Source organism: Oncorhynchus keta, unplaced genomic scaffold (assembly GCF_023373465.1).
Source record: "Oncorhynchus keta strain PuntledgeMale-10-30-2019 unplaced genomic scaffold, Oket_V2 Un_contig_4721_pilon_pilon, whole genome shotgun sequence".
NCBI classification, from domain to species: domain Eukaryota; kingdom Metazoa; phylum Chordata; class Actinopteri; order Salmoniformes; family Salmonidae; genus Oncorhynchus; species Oncorhynchus keta.
In genome coordinates, this window is record NW_026287920.1 from 158570 (window position 1) to 178664 (window position 20095).

The window sequence follows — 20095 nt, forward strand, 5'->3', positions numbered from 1 at the left end:
ATTTATTTCAATTGACTGATTTCCTTATGAACTGTAGCTGAGTAAAATTTTCGAAATTGTTGCATTTATATTTTTTGTAAAGTATATAACGTTCACTGTAGCTGCTTACCTGCAGTCTAACACTAACCAACCAGTCTAGGATTCCTTTGTAGCGCAGTTGGTAGAGCATGGTGCTTGTAAACGCCAGAGTAATGAGTTTGATTCCCAGGTCCACATACATAAGATTTCTGTACGCATGTCTAAGCTCATTTGGATAAAAGCTTCTGCCAAATGTCTTATTATATGAACATTTGTTGTTATTTTATGTGAGTGGGAAAGCACAGAGTTGTTTATGTAGAGGTCATGACAGGGACCGACTGATGTTCTTCTCAGCCCCGCCTCTTCGCTAGTTGAGGGCATGCGCAGTAGCTATGTTCCTCTTCTCGGGGCATGCGCAGTAGCTATGTTCCTCTTCTCGGGGCATGCGCAGTAGCTATGTCCCTCTTCCCGTCGTCAGAGAGAGACGAGCTGGGGCCAAGCGAGAGGACGATGAGGAAAAACTACACTAACTAGAAACCGTCGAGATGGATTCAAACAAGTTTCTGTGTGCTAAGAGGATGTTTATCCAGTGATGGGTGTCTGACTGAATTGTCCAACAACAAACCAGAGTCTCGGAGAGATCGATGGAGGTGATCTCACACCACACAGCTTTTGACGCTGAATTTGGCACTAACGTTATAATATTCACTTCAAATAATTTATTCCAGTGAGATATTCATATTATATTTAAGATATGATTTGGGTGTTGTTTAACAAACGTTTCTATAAGCGTCTCTTTGTAGTTTACATTTCAGCTAGCTATAAAACATAGCTAAGTTAGCTTGGTTGTTGTTCTGGACATGTCTGAGCTAATATTTAGTAATTCACTTCATTATCGACAGTTTATCAGACGTGAAGTGCTCGACTACTGAAAACAGAAAATAACATCAACGTCCTTGCTTTGTTGTGATTTATTGTGGGACTGTCACCTTGCTTACATTAGCCATCGTTGGCTAACTATTAGGTAACTATTAGCTGGCTAACCTCTGACTACATTAACGTTATTTATGCCTGGCTATAACAACCATCTGGCATTTAGTAGCTACACAGCTAGTCACTTATTTTCCCTGTTACTGGCTTCGTGTTGTTCACAAGATGCATCAACAGGACTTTTCAGTAGATTCCTCTGGGTCTAGGAAGATGTCTTTCCACAATAGAAGAGACAGTAACACCGCCGGTAGTAGCGGTGCATCTGGGTCTGCTGCAGGTAGCAGTAATGTAATTCCCACTGATGATTATCAGTCAACTAGCCAGGCTGGGTCCTCTTCCCCTGAGCCGCACCACCACCCCCTGAGCCTTAACCTCCCCCAGTCTGGGTCTCAGGTGAAAAAAAAGAGTGGCTTCCAGATAACTAGCGTGACCCCGGCCCAGGTCTCTGTTAGCACCAACAACAGCATAGCGGACGACACAGAGAGTTATGATGACATGGATGAATCCCACACAGAGGACCTGTCCTCCTCTGAAATGCAGGAAGTGTCCGTACCTCGGGACACCGGCGTCCCTGAGAGGAGCTCCTCGGACGAGACCCTGAACAGCCCCCATGGGGTGGAGACCCCTGGCGCAGTGTCCCCTAACGAACCCCTGAACCCTCACTCCCTACCCCAGGACCATCCGTGCGAACCACTGCAGCCTCAGGGCCCTCCGCAGCCTGGTAACATGGTGAATGGGACTGTGCATCATCTGCAAGAGAATGTGGTGCCAGCAGCCTTTACTGTCTCAGTGGCAGGGGGCAGTTCCTCTGAAATGGCTGGGCCCAACCAGACTCAGATGGGGCAGGGTATGGTGCAGAATACCACTGCCCAGTTCTCTGTTACCATCACTGCTGCGCCAGGCATGGATGTGTCATCCATAGTCAGTGATAGTGGTGCCCCTCCCTCTGCGGGCCCAATAATCTTTGACAGTAGTGGAGGCCGGCAAGTGACATCCAGTGGAGTAGGGGCTCTCCCTGGAGTCACAGGGCCCACCAATGGCACTCAGATTGGGATGTCAGTAGCAGTGGCACAGCCTGTGACCTCCAGCACCCAGACACAACAGACTCAGACCCAAGCCACTCCGGGGTCTCGCTTCAGAGTGGTGAAGCTGGACTCTAACTCAGAGCCGTTCCGCAAGGGAAGATGGATGTGTACTGAGTACTATGAGAAGGAGGTTCTCCCTGCCGCGCCCACTTCTGACCCAGCCCCTGCACCCAGCACTGGCGGCCCAGAGAGCCAAGCAGGGAATGGAAGTGTGGTGGCCGGTGTTGTCCAATACGGAGGCATAGAGACGGGAGCAGTGGCACCCCAGACCTCGCAGCCATACCAGCACCAGGACTACACCAGTCCTGAGACTGTCCAGAATTCTCTGCAAGCCCACATGGTCCCTCAGGACCCTAACCCTCTCCTGTTGCAGCAGACCAGCATGGTCCCCCATGGTACTCTACCAGCAGCCCCCGAGGTGAATGCCCAGGGCGCTCGGAGTCAGGCCATGCCCCAGCAGATGCCCTATGATATGGAGCATGCCCAGACAGGCTACCCCACACCCCAGTTCCCAGCGGGGCTAGTGTGCCAGACAGGCAGCCGGCCTCCAGACTTCATCCAGCCTACGGCTCCTCTCCAGTCCCAGGTCCTCCCCCCACACCCTGGCTCTCTTGGGGTGTCCATGCCTGGCCCGGCTGCTGTCCCTCAACCCCTTCAGAGTCAGCTCCAGAACCTCCCAGCTCAGCAGCTGCACCTCACCACCAGCACCCCTCCGCCCCTTTCGTGACCACACTCCGTGCCGACCTCCAGCCCCTCCTGACTCACGGGGTTCCCCTCAGCCACACCAGCCTGGCCCAAAGCGGGGCTCTGTACGGGGAAGCATCCCCACCCTAACGGCATCCCAGCTGGAGGATGCCCAGAGGCTGCTGTTCCAACACCAGTCCCCGCTGACGCTGCCTCGGCTGGGGGTCGCTCCATGGGGATGGCTGGAGATGCCAGTGCCTTAGTGGCCGCTGCTGCAAGCCTGAGGACACAGTCTGCAGATGGAGAGGAGGACAGGTAAGGATGGATGGCCTCTGTGTTGGAATTAGAACTGTTGAAGATAGCTGAGGCTATATGACATCAGACTGCTTTAAACAATTTTAACAAATAAGTAGTCCTACCTTACTGTGATAGTTTTACATTTAAAATGCTATAAAATAAACAAATAGCTTCTTAGCAAACAAAAGTTTCTGCAATTTCTCAAGCAAGAATTTAGCCAGGACTGACTGGTCTGAGTGGGGAGGGGAAGACAACTGAGAACGAGCTGTTATTGGTAGAGAGGTTTGGAACTGTTTGTTATTGTTCTAATATACTATATTATACACTAGGCAGGCCAAAACTCCACCCAAAACAGGCTGAAATTTCAGGTGGTCTTTTCAAACAGCTCTTACACTAAAAGGGCTTTATCATCATTTTCACAATTTCATAGTATTATTCCAACCTCATATATCACACACACACACACACACACCAGAGTTTTTCTTTATTTTTGACTACATAATCATGTATTAACCAAAAAAGTGTTCAATAAATCAAAATATATTTTAGATTCTTCAAAGTAGTCACCCTTTGCCTTGATGACAGCTTTGCACCCTCTTGGCATTCTCTCAACCAGCTTCATGAAGTAGTCACCCGTTGCCTTGATGACAGCTTTGCACACTCTTGGCATTCTCTCAACCAGCTTCATGAAGTAGTCACCTGGAATGTGTTTCAATTAACCGGTGTGCCTTTTTAAAAGTTAATTTGTGGAATTGTTTTCCTTCTTAATGCATTTGATCCATTGACAGTGGCTGCATATCAACTGCAATCATTTCTGGAATCAGTACTGTGATTTCTTTCACTCCGTCCCTTATTCCGCTGCTGTGACCAACCGGTTGGGTCTCATGGTGTTTCAGATGGTTCAGCATTGCCTTTGTACTGCCACTGTAGCTTAATTCCACCTCACAAAATTAGTATTTATTTCACCACCTTCTCATTGAACTCATAGTATTTGCCATACAGGACTGGGCTGCTGTCTCTTCCCTGTCTCACTCTCTGACATTTTTCCAACTGTTAACGATGATGATGTGCAGAGTGCTTTATATCCTTGCCAAATCATTTGAAAGATGCATATCTCCTAACGTTACAGCATTGTTGCGTGAGGTGCTTGTAATAATAATGTTTGGGACCTGTTAGTGGTAGTGTTGTGATTTAAAATGTTGTAAAAAAAAAAAAAAAACTTTTCGGTTAGGGATTTTTTTCTAAACATTAGTGATCCCAATGTCATTTAAATGTTTACACCACTATTTTGTCTTTCTAAATGTTTCAAGTAATTATCTTTTTTGTTTTCTCAAGATTTGGTTGGGTCTAATTGTGTTGCTGTTAGGGTTGTACGTTTTGGGGAATATTCAGAGGTGGAAACTTTCCGTGGGAAGATATGGGAAATCATATTAATACCAGATAGGGATAAATCATATTAATACCATTTCAATACCAGTTAGGGATAAATCATATTAATACCATTTCAATACCAGATAGGGATAAATCATATTAATACCATTTCAATACCAGATAGGGATAAATCATATTAATACCATTTCAATACCAGATAGGGAGAAATCATATTAATACCATTTCAATACCAGATAGGGATAAATCATATTAATACCATTTCAATACCGGATAGGGATAAATCATATTAATACCATTTCAATACCAGATAGGGGAAATCATATTAATACCATTTCAATACCAGATAGGGATAAATCATATTAATACCATTTCAATACCAGATAGGGGATATGGGAAATCATATTAATACCATTTCAATACCAGATAGGGGAAATCATATTAATACCATTTCAATACCAGATATGGGAAATCATATTAATACCATTTCAATACCAGATAGGGGAAATCATATTAATACCATTTCAGGGATAAATCATATTAATAGATTTCAATACCAGATAGGGAAATCATATTAATACCATTTCAATACCAGATAGGGAAATCATATTAATACCATTTCAATACCAGATAGGGATAAATCATATTAATACCATTTCAATACCTGATAGGGAAATCATATTAATACCATTTCAATACCAGATAGGGAAATCATATTAATACCATTTCAATACCGGATAGGGAAATCATATTAATACCATTTCAATACCAGATAGGGAAATCATATTAATACCATTTCAATACCAGATAGGGATAAATCATATTAATACCATTTCAATACCTGATAGAAATCATATTAATACCATTTCAATACCAGATAGGGGAAATCATATTAATACCATTTCAATACCAGATACCAGATAGGGAAATCATATTAATACCATTTCAATACCGGATAGAAATCATATTAATACCATTTCAATACCGGATAGGGATAAATCATATTAATACCATTTCAATACCAGATAGGGGAAATCATATTAATACCATTTCAATACCAGATAGGGGAAATCATATTAATACCATTTCAATACCAGATAGGGGAAATCATATTAATACCATTTCAATACCGGATAGGGGAAATCATATTAATACCATTTCAATACCAGATAGGGATAAATCATATTAATACCATTTCAATACCAGATAGGGGAAATCATATTAATACCATTTCAATACCAGATAGGGGAAATCATATTAATACCAGATTTCCAGGCATCTTTGCCCTCTCGCAGAGCCTTTTTGCAGAGGTTCTTTGCGATTTTTACTGCGGACTCCGCCTTCCCATTAGCTTTTGGGTGTAGTGAAATCCCATTCTGCAGCAAATTTTAACTCAACTCCGGAGAATTGGGGTCCATTGTCTGAAATGACCCTAGATAGGCAAACTGAGCCTTGCAGCGTTTGATCATTGTCTCTGCTGAGAGGTCGGGGAGGATCAATCTCCCAAAAGTCTGAGTAATGATCGACTACCAGCAGAAAGTCTTTGCCACTGTGCTGGAAGAGATCTAGACTTACTATTTTGGGACATCATCGTCTCTCTCTGTTGCTCAATGGCATATTCATTGCAGACTGTGCATTTGCTGACATAGTATTTGATTTCACTCTGCATTCCTGGCCAATACAGTGTGTCACGTGCTTGTCTGTAACAGGCCTCACCTCCTATGTGACTTGAGTGCACGCGTGCCAACATCTCAGGGCGCAGAGATCAGGGAATAACGACTCTCTGACACTTGAATATTACTCCGTTTTGAACACTGAGCTCCTCTTTGACTGGCCAATATCCTCTGACACTTCTCGGCCTTTTGGCTCAGATCCAAGCTTGACACCGAGGTGTCTTTAATAGGGAGGAAGGTGGTGAATTTCACACCATAAAAAAATCGGTGTTCTACCCGATTTCCTTTTTTGCTTCTACTGAAGAGAGCCTTTTTTGAAGAATAAAAATGAATCCAAACAAGCAAACCAGGTCGGTTCCTGGGATTGGTATAGCAAATACCGTAAGATTTTCATGGACTGAAAAGGAGATGGAGCCTTGGGGCAGGGAAACTTTTGGAAGGACCATATTGATGGGATGCCTCAGGATAGAGGTGAAGGAAGTGCTCTGCCTCCAAGGCAACCCAAATGAAAAGGGTTTTGATGTGACGTTTCACAAGGAAGAGAAACATGATGAAGTATTGAAGATGGCAAAGGAAGCGGAAAGAACAGGACCCCTGTGCCATTATGCGGTGACCAGCCTGGCAAAGAACAACTTCAGGGTGGTCACCGTAAACATGTACAATCCGCACGTGAAGGATGAAGAAGTGAGGGCCTTTCTGGGGAGATACATGGACAATGTCTCCTCAGCGAGGTCAAATACATTTTCAACATACATCTGTAAAATGATAGTCTAGGAACTAAAGCTTTGGTTGTCTTCCTCTCAGGCTTCCATGTCTTCTACCTGGACCTCCTCAATGTCCACCTCTTGAACATCAGACTCTGAGGCCTCATCTTCACTGTCACTTTCCAACCTTGTTGAGGATGGCTAGTTGTCAGGCTCTAATAGCATGACATTTCCCCGGCTGGCCACCAAGTTTTCAACCCTTGTATTGGTCAGCCTGTTGCGTGCTTTGGTGTGTGTGTTCCCAAACAAGGACCAGTTGTGCTCTGAGGCGGCTGATGTTGGTGGGATTTGGAGGATGATGGAGGCAACAGGGGAAAGAGCCTCAGATCCACAAAGTCCCTTCCACCAGGTGGCTGATGAGATATGTTGGCACAACTGCCATATTGCATCTCCATCCCAAATTCCTTGCTTGGTTGTGTACTTCGCCAGACTGCCAAGAACCTTGCCCTCATCCAGGCCAAGGTGGCGAGACACGGTAGTGATGACGCCATAGGCCTTGTTGATCTCTGCACCAGACAGGATGCTCTTGCCAGAATACTTGTGGTCCAACACACCTAACCATTTATTTTGCTCTCTTGCAGAGTGTTTCCATTGTTTTTAGTGCCATGATTACATTTAAGTAATTTAGCAGACGCTCTTATCCAGAGCGACTTACAAATTGGTGCATTCAACTTATGACATCCAGTGGAACAGCCACTTTACAATAGTGCATCTAAATCTTTTAAGGGGGGGGGTGAGAAGGATTACTTTATCCTATCCTAGGTATTCCTTAAAGAGGTGGGGTTTCAGGTGTCTCCGGAAGGTGGTGATTGACTCCGCTGTCCTGGCGTCGTGAGGGAGTTTGTTCCACCATTGGGGGGCCAGAGCAGCGAACAGTTTTGACTGGGCTGAGCGGGAACTGTACTTCCTCAGTGGTAGGGAGGCGAGCAGGCCAGAGGTGGATGAACGCAGTGCCCTTGTTTGGGTGTAGAGCCTGATCAGAGCCTGGAGGTACTGAGGTGCCGTTCCCCTCACAGCTCCGTAGGCAAGCACCATGGTCTTGTAGCGGATGCGAGCTTCAACTGGAAGCCAGTGGAGAGAGCGGAGGAGCGGGGTGACGTGAGAGAACTTGGGAAGGTTGAACACCTTCCCAAGACTGTGAGCTGTTGCTATCGATAAGGTGTCTCATTCATCATGTTCACTTCGACTAGAAGTAGAGGGACTTTTGTCAGAGGTTGCTTGTTGTGAACGCTGAGGGAACTTTATGCACTTGGCCAGATGATTCTGCACCTTTGTTGCATTCTTCACATGATTTGCCACAGTATTTGCAAATGTACACAGCTTTTCCTTCTACATTAGCTGCAGTGAAATGTTCCTGTAAAGGTTAGAAGAAAGAAATGGTTGTTCCATGTACAGATAAATAGTTAAGCAGTTAGATTAAACAACTCCTTTGTAAGATACAATTTTAAAAAATGAAACATGTATGGAAACAGGTGAACTAACACTCCTCAGTTAGCAGGCTCAAGCAAGCTAAAACCCAGATGGTAGCAAAAACTAACTAGCAGAAACTGTTAACAATGCCAACGGCGGCAGTGTTGCGGTTTATATTCAGAACCAACTACCTGTAAAGCTTAGGAACCATCTAATGTTAAATACTGTTGAAGTAATATGGCTACAGGTTCATCTGCCTCACCACCATCTAATGTTAAATACTGTTGAAGTAATATGGCTACAGGTTCATCTGCCTCACCTAAAGCCCATTCTGGTGGGAAGCTGCTATAGACCACCAAGTGCTAACAGTCAGTATCTGGATAATATGTGTGAAATGCTTGATAATGTATGTGATATCAACAAAGTATATTTTCTGGGGGATTTTAAATATTAATATTATCACTAAGGAAAAAACTTAAAACTGTAACCAGAGCCTGCAACCTGGATGAGGTTGTCAGTCAACCTACCAGGTAGTTACAAACAGCACAGGAATTAAACCATCAACATGTATTGATCATATCTTTACTAATGCTGCAGATATTTGCTTTAAAGCAGTATTTTATTTTTTTTTTTATTTCACCTTTATTTAACCAGGATGGCCAGTTGAGAACAAGTTCTCAGTTACACCTGCGACCTGGCCAAGATAAAGCAAAGCAGTGCGACAAAAACATCGACACAGAGTTACTCATGGGATAAACCAACGTACAGTCAATAACACAATAGAAAAGTCTGTATACAGTTTGTGCAAATGAAGTAAGGGGGTAAGGCAATAAATAGGCCAACAGAGACAGAGTATTTACAATGTAGCAATTTACACTGGAGTGATATATGTGCAGATGAGGATGTGCAAGTAGTGATACTGGTGTGGAAAAGAGCAGAAAAACAAAACCAATATGAGGTAGGTAGTTGGTTGGATGGGCTATTTACAGATTGGTTGTGTACAGCTGCAGCGATTGGTAAGCTGCTCTGACAGCTGATGCTTAAAGTTAGTGGGGGAGATATGTCTCCAACTTCAGTGATTTTTTGCAATTCGTTCCAGATTTTTGCAATTCGTTACTTGAGCTGAGACTGTGCTCTGCTGTGTTTTTTTCTGTGCGTCTTACTCAGGTGTGTTGTGCTCTTAGGTAGGTGTGTGTGTGTTCTTGTGTGTCGTGCTCTTAGGTGTGTGTGCACGCATTTGAGAGAGCTGATGAGAAGAGACAGGGTAGCTACAGGCGCAGGCAGGGATTGGTCTAACATACCTACAGACAGACAGACGGACAGACTCATCACACAGTTCATTCTGGATCTGATTCATCTCTATCGAGTTCACAGAGGAAAACAAACGAAGAAATGCAATTAAAATAATTGAACTGACCTCGGTCAATTTAGTTGTTTGAAAACTGAAAATGATTGAAATGTTGGTTAATCGCTCAGCACGAGTGTTCATATTTGCATAAGATCGAACCATGGAAGGATCCTCTTCTGATTGTACAACTGAGTACAAAATGTTCCCATGTATTCACTCACCCAATCTGCGGTCGCCAAATGAACTAACAGCACAGAAGCTGATCCAGAATTACAAAGGAGCTTACAGTTAGAGCACAGTCGCTGAACATTGACTGTTGTTTTAATAGAGCTGCTAGCACTGTAGAGCCCTTTTATATAGGATATATCACTATCTGAACATTGACTGTTGTTTTAATAGAGCTGCTAGCAGTGATATATCCTACATAAAAGGGCTCTACAGTGCTAGCAGCTCTAATAAAACAACAGTCAATGTTCAGATAGTGATATATCCTACATAAAAGGGCTCTATCTGAACATTGACTGTTGTTTTAATAGAGCTGCTAGCACTGTAGAGCCCTTTTATATAGGATTTATCACTATCTGAACATTGACTGTTGTTTTAATAGAGCTACTAGCACTGTAGAGCCCTTTTATATAGGATATATCACTATCTGAACATTGACTGTTGTTTTAATATAGCTACTAGCACTGTAGAGCCCTTTTATATAGGATATATCACTATCTGAACATTGACTGTTGTTTTAATAGAGCTGCTAGCACTGTAGAGCCCTTTTATATAGGATATATCACTATCTGAACATTGACTGTTGTTTTAATAGAGCTGCTAGCACTGTAGAGCCCTTTTATATAGGATATACCACTATCTGAACATTGACTGTTGTTTTAATAGAGCTGCTAGCACTGTAGAGCCCTTTTATATAGGATATATCACTATCTGAACATTGACTGTTGTTTTAATAGAGCTGCTAGCAGAGGCCTTTTATATAGGATATATCACTATCTGAACATTGACTGTTGTTTTAATAGAGCTGCTAGCACTGTAGAGCCCTTTTATATAGGATATATCACTATCTGAACATTGACTGTTGTTTTAATAGAGCTGCTAGCACTGTAGAGCCCTTTTATATAGGATATATCACTATCTGAACATTGACTGTTGTTTTAATAGAGCTGCTAGCACTGTAGAGCCCTTTTATATAGGATATATCACTATCTGAACATTGACTGTTGTTTTAATAGAGCTGCTAGCACTGTAGAGCCCTTTTATATAGGATATATCACTATCTGAACATTGACTGTTGTTTTAAGAGGTAAGGATGACAATGTATTGTGTCTGTTAGAGGGGGGGACATGTCAGTTGTTCAGGACCTTTATATTTGGATCTAGGTTGTTTCTGTCTCTCATTTCATAAGGCTACATGTAGGTTAGTGACTAACTCCTTAGCCTCGTTTCACCCTGCTCTATTTCTGATCCATCTGTTCTGTGATGACGGTTAGCATTTCTACACAAAGGTGCCAACGTTTTTAGTTTGTTGGTGTTTTCAAACAGGAGACTGTTTATGGTTACACCTATAGAGTACAGTCACAACTCCCACTGCAGTGGATCCCCTATAACCCTAACCCTGTTTATGGTTACACCTATAGAGTACAGTCACAACTCCCACTGCAGTGGATCCCCTTATAACCCTAACCCTGTTTATGGTTACACCTATAGAGTACAGTCACAACTCCCACTGCAGTGGATCCCCTATAACCCTAACCCTGTTTATGGTTACACCTATAGAGTACAGTCACAACTCCCACTGCAGTGGATCCCCTATAACCCTAACCCTGTTTATGGTTACACCTGTAGAGTACAGTCACAACTCCCACTGCAGTGGATCCCCTATAACCCTAACCCTGTTTATGGTTACACCTATAGAGTACAGTCACAACTCCCACTGCAGTGGATCCCCTATAACCCTAACCCTGTTTATGGTTACACCTATAGAGTACAGTCACAACTCCCACTGCAGTGGATCCCCTATAACCCTAACCCTGTTTATGGTTACACCTATAGAGTACAGTCACAACTCCCACTGCAGTGGATCCCCTATAACCCTAACCCTGTTTATGGTTACACCTATAGAGTACAGTCACAACTCCCACTGCAGTGGATCCCCTATAACCCTAACCCTGTTTATGGTTACACCTATAGAGTACAGTCACAACTCCCACTGCAGTGGATCCCCTATAACCCTAACCCTGTTTATGGTTACACCTATAGAGTACAGTCACAACTCCCACTGCAGTGGATCCCCTATAACCCTAACCCTGTTTATGGTTACACCTATAGAGTACAGTCACAACTCCCACTGCAGTGGATCCCCTATAACCCTAACCCTGTTTATGGTTACACCTATAGAGTACAGTCACAACTCCCACTGCAGTGGATCCCCTATAACCCTAACCCTGTTTATGGTTACACCTATAGAGTACAGTCACAACTCCCACTGCAGTGGATCCTCTATAACCCTAACCCTGTTCATTTTAGTTACATTGAAGATGACAAAGGTTGAAGCTGACAGTAACATTTTTAATTAAGAAACAAGAAGTATTGGAGAAAGGTTTCCTAACGGTTTCCCAGTGAGAACTCCTCATCCTGTCCCGGGCTGCTTCCTATGTTCTCTGTGTGTTTTGAATGGCAGTGTTCGGGACAGTTACATATGAAACTGGGTCACAGGTGGGGGCGTTGCCACTTAAATTATTAAAATTAGGTCTCTCTCTCTGCCAATGGCATAATTTCTGCAGTTGGGACAGGAGCTGCAGATTCCCGGCTTAGCAGAGCTAGTCAGTCTCACTGTGCTTATTCTTGGTTCCGCGTCGGTACATGAGCAGGGCTGCCCCGGTTGCCACCTTGTAGTGACCAGAGAACAGAATTCCTGCCAATTCTGTTTGTATATTTTTTTACTTTTATTAATTATACTGGACATTTTCTACATTTGAAGTATTGCCTTTTGGTGTTAATGGACAACAAAATTATGAATTCCCAATTGTATACAGTGGAGATGGACGTTGGTTTTTGGCAACTGAGGAATTTATCTATCTCTTTTCTGTCATCTGTGCTTGCAAAAGAGACAACTCCAGTCAGGCTTGACAATAGGTAAAATGGTTTCCTAGCTTATTTATCAAACTTTTCATTCATTTTCAAAGACAATAGAATATGGCTATGCATTGAATGAATGGGACCGTGGCGGTTTGAATTGGATTTCAATGTATGGGGATGATGAGGATGTTTCTATGCTTTTATGTGGTGTGGTCTTGAGGCTGACCTGCAGTATTGAGGGGTTCATAACGTGATGAGCTCTGCAGTATTGAGGGGTTCATAACGTGATGAGCTCTGCAGTATTGAGGGTTCATAACGTGATGAGCTCTGCAGTATTGAGGGTTCATAACGTGATGAGCTCTGCAGTATTGAGGGGTTCATAACGTGATGAGCTCTGCAGTATTGAGGGGTTCATAACGTGATGAGCTCTCTGAGGGTTCATAACGTGATGAGCTCTGAGTATTGAGGGTTCATAACGTGATGAGCTCTGCAGTATTGAGGGGTTCATAACCGTGAGCTAAAGCTCAATAACCTGTAGTTGAGGGTTCAGCTAACGTCCACAGCAATAACCTCAGTTTTGATAGTTAAACCCCAAAGCCTCACAACAATAACCTGATGAGTTAAACCCCAACCTTGTAGCTAAAGCCTCCACAACAATAACCTGATAGTTAAACCCCAACCTTGTAGCTAAAGCCTCACAACAATAACCTGATAGTTAAACCCCAACCTTGTAGCTAAAGCCTCACAACAATAACCTGATAGTTAAAAATCATAAAGCTCACAACAATAACCTGACAGTTAAACCCCAACCTTGTAGCTAAAGCCTCACAACAATAACCTGATAGTTAAACCCCAACCTTGTAGCTAAAGCCTCACAACAATAACCTGATAGTTAAACCCCAACCTTGTAGCTAAAGCCTCACAACAATAACCTGATAGTTAAACCCCAACCTTGTAGCTAAAGCCTCACAACAATAACCTGATAGTTAAACCCCAACCTTGTAGCTAAAGCCTCACAACAATAACCTGATAGTTAAACCCCAACCTTGTAGCTAAAGCCTCACAACAATAACCTGATAGTTAAACCCCAACCTTGTAGCTAAAGCCTCACAACAATAACCTGATAGTTAAACCCCAACCTTGTAGCTAAAGCTCCACAACAATAACCTGATAGTTAAACCCCAACCTTGTAGCTAAAGCCTCACAACAATAACCTGATAGTTAAACCCCAACCTTGTAGCTAAAGCCTCACAACAATAACCTGATAGTTAAACCCCAACCTTGTAGCTAAAGCCTCACAACAATAACCTGATAGTTAAACCCCAACCTTGTAGCTAAAGCCCCACAACAATAACCTGATAGTTAAACCCCAACCTTGTAGCTAAAGCCTCACAACAATAACCTGATAGTTAAACCCCAACCTTGTAGCTAAAGCCTCCTCACACAAAATAACCTGATAGTTAAACCCCAACCTTGTAGCTAAAGCCTCACAACAATAACCTGATAGTTAAACCCCAACCTTGTAGCTAAAGCCTCCACAACAATAACCTGATAGTTAAACCCCAACACTAATAATCTTCTAGCTATATATTAAAGTGTAATAGTGGTACAACTTCATTCAGTCCGTTTTAATGTGATGGAAAAGCAGAAATCAGTTTATTAAGAGTTCAAATGCACCTTCAACCTTGATAGCTAATCCACGGGTCGGGTCAACAGTGATATCTAATCAGAACCCCAGTGATATCTAATAACCGGGTCAACATCTGTCAGAACCCCAGTGATAGCTAAGGCTCAACATCTGTCAATAACCTGATAGAACCCCAGTGGGTCAACATCTGTCAGAACCCCAGTGATATCTAATAACCGGGTCAACATCAGAACCCCAGTTACCACCGGGTCAACATCTGAACCCCAATACTAATACCTACCGGCTATACATCAACATAGTACCTACCGGGTCAGAACCCCAGTGATATCTAATGTATGGTCAACATCTGTCAGAACCCCAGTGATATCTAATACCCACCGGGTCAACATCTGTCAGAACCCCAGTGATATCTAATACCCACCGGGTCAACATCTGTCAGAACCCCAGTGATATCTACTACCCACCGGGTCAACATCTCAGAACCCCAGTGATATCTAATACCCACCGGGTCAACATCTGTCAGAACCCCAGTGATATCTAATACCCTACCGGGTCAACATCTGTCAGAACCCCAGTGATATCTAATACCCACCGGGTCAACATCTGTCAGAACCCCAGTGATATCTAATACCCACCGGGTCTGTCAACAGAACCCCATCAGAACCCCAGTGATATCTAATACCACCGGGTCAGAACCCCAGTGATATCTAATACCCACCGGGTCAACATCTGTCAGAACCCCAGTGATATCTAATACCTACCGGGTCAACATCTGTCAGAACCCCAGTGATATCTAATACCCACCGGGTCAACATCTGTCAGAACCCCAGTGATATCTAATACCTACCGGGTCAACATCTGTCAGAACCCCAGTGATATCTAATACCCACCGGGTCAACATCTGTCAGAACCCAGTGATATCTAATATCGGGTCAACATCTCAGAACCCCAGTGATATCTAATACCTACCGGGTCAACATCTCAGAACCCCAGTGATATCTAATACCTACCGGGTCAACATCTGTCAGAACCCCAGTGATATCTAATACCTACCGGGTCAACATCTGAACCCCAGTGATATCTAGTGATATCCTACCGGGTCAACATCTGTCAGAACCCCAGTGATATCTAATACCTACCGGGTCAACATCTGTCAGAACCCCAGTGATATCTACTACCCACCGGGTCAACATCTGTCAGAACCCCAGTGATATCTAATACCCACAGTGATATCTACTACCTACCGGGTCAACATCGAACCCCAGTGTCAACATCTGTCAGAACCCCAGTGATATCTAATACCTACCGGGTCAACATCTGAACCCCAGTGATATCTAATACCCACCGGGTCAACATCTGTCAGAACCCCAGTGATATCTAGTGATACCTACCGGGTCAACATCTGTCAGAACCCCAGTGATATCTAATACCTACCGGGTCAACATCTGTCAGAACCCCAGTGATATCTAATACCTACCGGGTCAACATCTGTCAGAACCCCAGTGATATCTAATACCCACCGGGTCAACATCTGTCAGAACCCCAGTGATATCTAATAACCGGGTCAACATCTCAGAACCCCAGTGATATCTAATACCTACCGGGTCAACATCTGTCAGAACCCCAGTGATATCTAATACCCACCGGGTCAACATCTGTCAGAACCCCAGTGATATCTAATACCTACCGGGTCAACATCTGTCAGAACCCCAGTGATATCTAATACCTCAACCGGGTCAACATCTGTCAGAACCCCAGTGATATCTAATACCTACCGGGTCAACATCTGTCAGAACCCCAGTGATATCTCAACATACAGTGATATCTAATACCGGGTCAACATCTGTCAGAACCCCAGTGATATCTAATACCCTACCGGGTCAACATCTGTCAGAACCCCAGTGATATCTAATACCCACCGGGTCAACATCAGTGTCAGAACCCCAGTGATATCTAATACCTACCGGGTCAACATCTGAACCCCAGTGATATCTAATACCTACCGGGTCAACATCTGTCAGAACCCCAGTGATATCTAATCAGAACCAGTGATATCACCGGGTCAACATCTCAGAACCCCAGTGATATCTAATACCCACCGGGTCAACATCTGTCAGAACCCCAGTGATATCTAATACCCTGAACCCCAGGGTCAACATCTGTCAGAACCCCAGTGATATCTAATACCTACCGGGTCATACATCTGTCAGAACCCCAGTGATATCTAATACCCACCGGGTCAACATCTCTGAACCCCAGTGATATCTAATACCTACCGGGTCAACATCTCAGAACCCCAGTGATATCTAATACCTACCGGGTCAACATCATCGTCAGAACCCCAGTGATATCTAATACCCACCGGGTCAACATCTGTCAGAACCCCAGTGATATCTAATACCTACCGGGTCAACATCTGTCAGAACCCCAGTGATATCTAATACCCACCGGGTCAACATCTGAACCCCAGTGATAACTAATACCTACCGGGTCAACATCTGTCAGAACCCCAGTGATATCTAATACCTACCGGGTCAACATCTGAACCCTAGTGATATCTAATACCTACCGGGTCAACATCTGTCAGAACCCCAGTGATATCTAGTGATATCTAATACCACCGGGTCAACATCTGTCAGAACCCCAGTGATATCTAATACCCACCGGGTCAACATCTCAGAACCCCAGTGATATCTAATACCCACCGGGTCAACATCTCAGAACCCCAGTGATATCTAATACCTACCGGGTCAACATCTGTCAGAACCCCAGTGATATCTATCTGTCAGAACCCCAGTGATATCTACCCACCGGGTCAACATCTGTCAGAACCCCAGTGATATCTAATACCTACCGGGTCAACAATGTATTTATATAGCCCTACCGGGTCAACATCTGTCGAACCCCTGATATCTCAAAGTGCTGTACAGAAACCCAGCCTAAAACCCCAAACAGCAAGCAATGCAGGTGATAGAAGCACGGTGGAACCCCCAGTGATATCTAATACCCACCGGGTCAACACTCAGAACCACAGTGATAGAAAGGCAACAAAACCTAGGAAGAAACCTAGAGAGGAACCAGGCTATGTGGGGTGGCCAGTCCTCTTCTGGCATCTGAACCCCGGGTGGAGATTATAACAGAACATGGCCAAGATGTTCAAATGCTAAATGGCATATATTATTATTATTATTATTATTAATAAATGACCAGCATGGTCGAATAACAAGGCAGAACAGTTGAAACTGGAGCAGCAGCACAGTCAGGTGGACTGGGGACAGCAAGGAGTCATCGTGTCAGGTCAGAACCCCTGGGGCACGGTCCTTGGGCTCAGGTCCTCGAGAGAGAGAAAGTCAAAGAGAGAATTAGAGAGAGCATATGTGGGGTGGCCAGTCCTCTTCTGGCTGTGCCGGGTGGAGATTATAACAGAACATGGCCAAGATGTTCAGAAATGTTAATAAATGACCAGCATGGTAAAATAATAGTAAGGCAGAACAGTTGAAACTGGAGCAGCAGCATGGCCAGGTGGACTGGGGACAGCAAGGAGTCATCATGTCAGGTCGTCCGAACCCCAGTGATATCCTTACAGGCGATGCATCATAATGTTTGAATTAATCTGTTTGTGTTTCAGCTCTTCTGGTGCCAGTCTGGTGGCCATCGACAATAAAATCGAACAAGCAATGGTAAGTTAATATCTTCATTGTTAATATGGGTTAGGGTTAACCCTAACCCATTGTTAATATGGGTTAACCCTAACCCATTGTTAATATGGGTTAACCCTAACCCATTGTTAATATGTATATAATCAAATCTACATGACTGAAAGGTGAAATGTAAAAGTCGACTTCATTTAAACGGCGTAGGACCGGTGTTCAGAGTCCTGGGCTCTAATTAGAGTTTAGGAACATCTGTTCTCAAATCAAATCAAATCAAATTTATTTATATAGCCCCGTACATCAGCTGATATCTCAAAGTGCTGTACAGAAACCCAGCCTAAAACCCCAAACAGCAAACAATGCAGGTGTAAAAGCACGGTGGCTAGGAAAAACTCCCTAGAAAGGCCAAAACCTAGGAAGAAACCTAGAGAGGAACCGGGCTATGTGGGGTGGCCAGTCCTCTTCTGGCTGTGCCGGGTAGAGATTATAACAGAACATGACCAAGATGTTCAAATGTTCATAAATGACCAGCATGGTCGAATAATAATAAGGCAGAACAGTTGAAACTGGAGCAGCAGCACAGTCAGGTGGACTGGGGACAGCAAGGAGCCTTCATGTCAGGTAGTCCTGGGGCACGGTCCTAGGGCTCAGGTCAGTTGAAACTGGAGCAGGAGCATGGCCAGGTGGACTGGGGACAGCAAGGAGTCCTCATGTCAGGTAGTCCTGGGACATGGTCCTAGGGCTCAGGTCCTCCGAGAGAGAGAAAGAAAGAGAGAAGGAGAGAATTAGAGAACGCACACTTAGATTCACACAGGACACCGAATAGGACAGGAGAAGTACTCCAGATATAACAAACTGACCCTAGCCCCCCCGACACATAAACTACTGCAGCATAAATACTGGAGGCTGAGACAGGAGGGGTCAGGAGACACTGTGGCCCCATCCGAGGACACCCCGGACAGGGCCAAACAGGAAGGATATAACCCCACCCACTTTGCCAAAGCACATCCCCCCACACCACTAGAGGGATATCTTCAACCACCAACTTACCATCCTGAGACAAGGCCGGTATAGCCCACAAAGATCTCCGCCACGGTACAACCCAAGGGGGGCGGGGGGGCAACCCAGACAGGCCGACCACAACAGTGAATCAACCCACCCAGGTGACGCACCCCCAGGGACGGCACGAGAGAGCCCCAGCAAGCCAGTGACTCAGCCCCCGTAACAGGGTTAGAGGCAGAGAATCCCAGTGGAAAGAGGGAACCGGCCAGGCAGAGACAGCAAGGGCGGTTCGTTGCTCCAGAGCCTTTCCGTTCACCTTCCCACTCCTGGGCCAGACTACACTCAATCATATGACCCACTGAAGAGATGAGTCTTCAGTAAAGACTTAAAGGTTGAGACCGAGTTTCATCTCTGACATGGGTAGCGCAGACCGTTCCATAAAAATGGAGCTCTATAGGAGAAAGCCCTGCCTCCAGCTGTTTGCTTAGAAATTCTAGGGACAATTAGGAGGCCTGCGTCTTGTGACCGTAGCGTACGTGTAGGTATGTACGGCAGGACCAAATCAGAGGTAGGTAGGAGCAAGCCCATGTAATGCTTTGTAGGTTAGCAGTAAAACCTTGAAATCAGCCCTTGCTTTGACAGGAAGCCAGTGTAGAGGCTAGCACTGGAGTAATACGATCAAATTTTTTGGTTCTAGTCAGGATTCTAGCAGCCGTATTTAGCACTAACTGAAGTTTATTTAGTGCTTTATCCGGGTAGCCGGAAAATAGAGCATTGCAGTAGTCTAACCTAGAAGTCCTTGGTCCTTCTGTAGCTCAGTTGGTAGAGCATGGCGCTTGTAACGCCAGGGTAGTGGGTTCGATCCCGGGACCACCCATACGTAGAATGTATGCACACATGAAGACTGTAAGTCGTTTTGGATAAAAGCGTCTGCTAAATGGCATATATTATTATTATATATATTATTAAGTGACAAAAGCATGGATTAAAAGTGCAGATGGATTAGGAACAAGAGTGTTCAGAGTCCTGGGCTCTAATTAGAGTTTAG

General features: G+C 44.3%; 1 protein-coding gene and 3 long non-coding RNA genes across 9 annotated transcripts; 1 reads left to right on the plus strand and 3 right to left on the minus strand.

Annotated features, from left to right (window-relative positions):
* The first annotated feature begins 429 nt into the window (after positions 1-429).
* On the plus strand, positions 430-18220 carry LOC118380484 (TSC22 domain family protein 1-like). Of its 3 annotated transcripts, none has more exons than XM_052509577.1 (3): positions 430-668; positions 1215-3092; positions 18021-18220. In XM_052509577.1, the coding sequence occupies exon 2, from the start codon at positions 1219-1221 to the stop codon at positions 2818-2820; it is 1602 nt and encodes a 533-aa protein (XP_052365537.1). In that variant the 5' UTR covers positions 430-668; positions 1215-1218; the 3' UTR covers positions 2821-3092; positions 18021-18220. The 3 variants fall into 3 exon arrangements, with proteins under 3 accessions (XP_052365537.1, XP_052365536.1, XP_052365535.1); XM_052509576.1 differs by having other exon boundaries at positions 432-668; positions 921-3092; positions 18021-18219; XM_052509575.1 differs by having other exon boundaries at positions 432-3092; positions 18021-18219.
* On the minus strand, positions 10977-12795 carry LOC127924899 (uncharacterized). The gene is made up of 3 exons (XR_008119198.1): positions 11575-12795; positions 11368-11505; positions 10977-11297 (listed from the first exon to the last, which is right to left on the minus strand). It is a non-coding gene; the product is annotated as an uncharacterized LOC127924899 (long non-coding RNA).
* LOC127924898 (uncharacterized) lies at positions 13402-14277 on the minus strand. 3 transcript variants are annotated; one of them, XR_008119197.1, is made up of 4 exons: positions 14198-14277; positions 13912-14052; positions 13555-13864; positions 13402-13471 (listed from the first exon to the last, which is right to left on the minus strand). It is a non-coding gene; the product is annotated as an uncharacterized LOC127924898 (long non-coding RNA). The 3 variants fall into 3 exon arrangements; XR_008119195.1 differs by lacking the exon at positions 14198-14277 and adding an exon at positions 14100-14179; XR_008119196.1 differs by lacking the exons at positions 13555-13864; positions 14198-14277 and adding an exon at positions 14100-14179 and having other exon boundaries at positions 13402-13499.
* LOC127924900 (uncharacterized) lies at positions 15095-16941 on the minus strand. 2 transcript variants are annotated; one of them, XR_008119199.1, is made up of 3 exons: positions 16876-16941; positions 16353-16391; positions 15095-15235 (listed from the first exon to the last, which is right to left on the minus strand). It is a non-coding gene; the product is annotated as an uncharacterized LOC127924900 (long non-coding RNA). The 2 variants fall into 2 exon arrangements; XR_008119200.1 differs by lacking the exon at positions 15095-15235 and adding an exon at positions 15966-16075.
* Positions 18221-20095: the final 1875 nt, after the last annotated feature.

Bases quoted from the DNA above. Each gene is read 5' to 3' on its own strand.
- LOC118380484 (XM_052509575.1), top strand. From the start codon at position 1,174: ATGCATCAACAGGACTTTTCAGTAGATTCCTCTGGGTCTAGGAAGATG.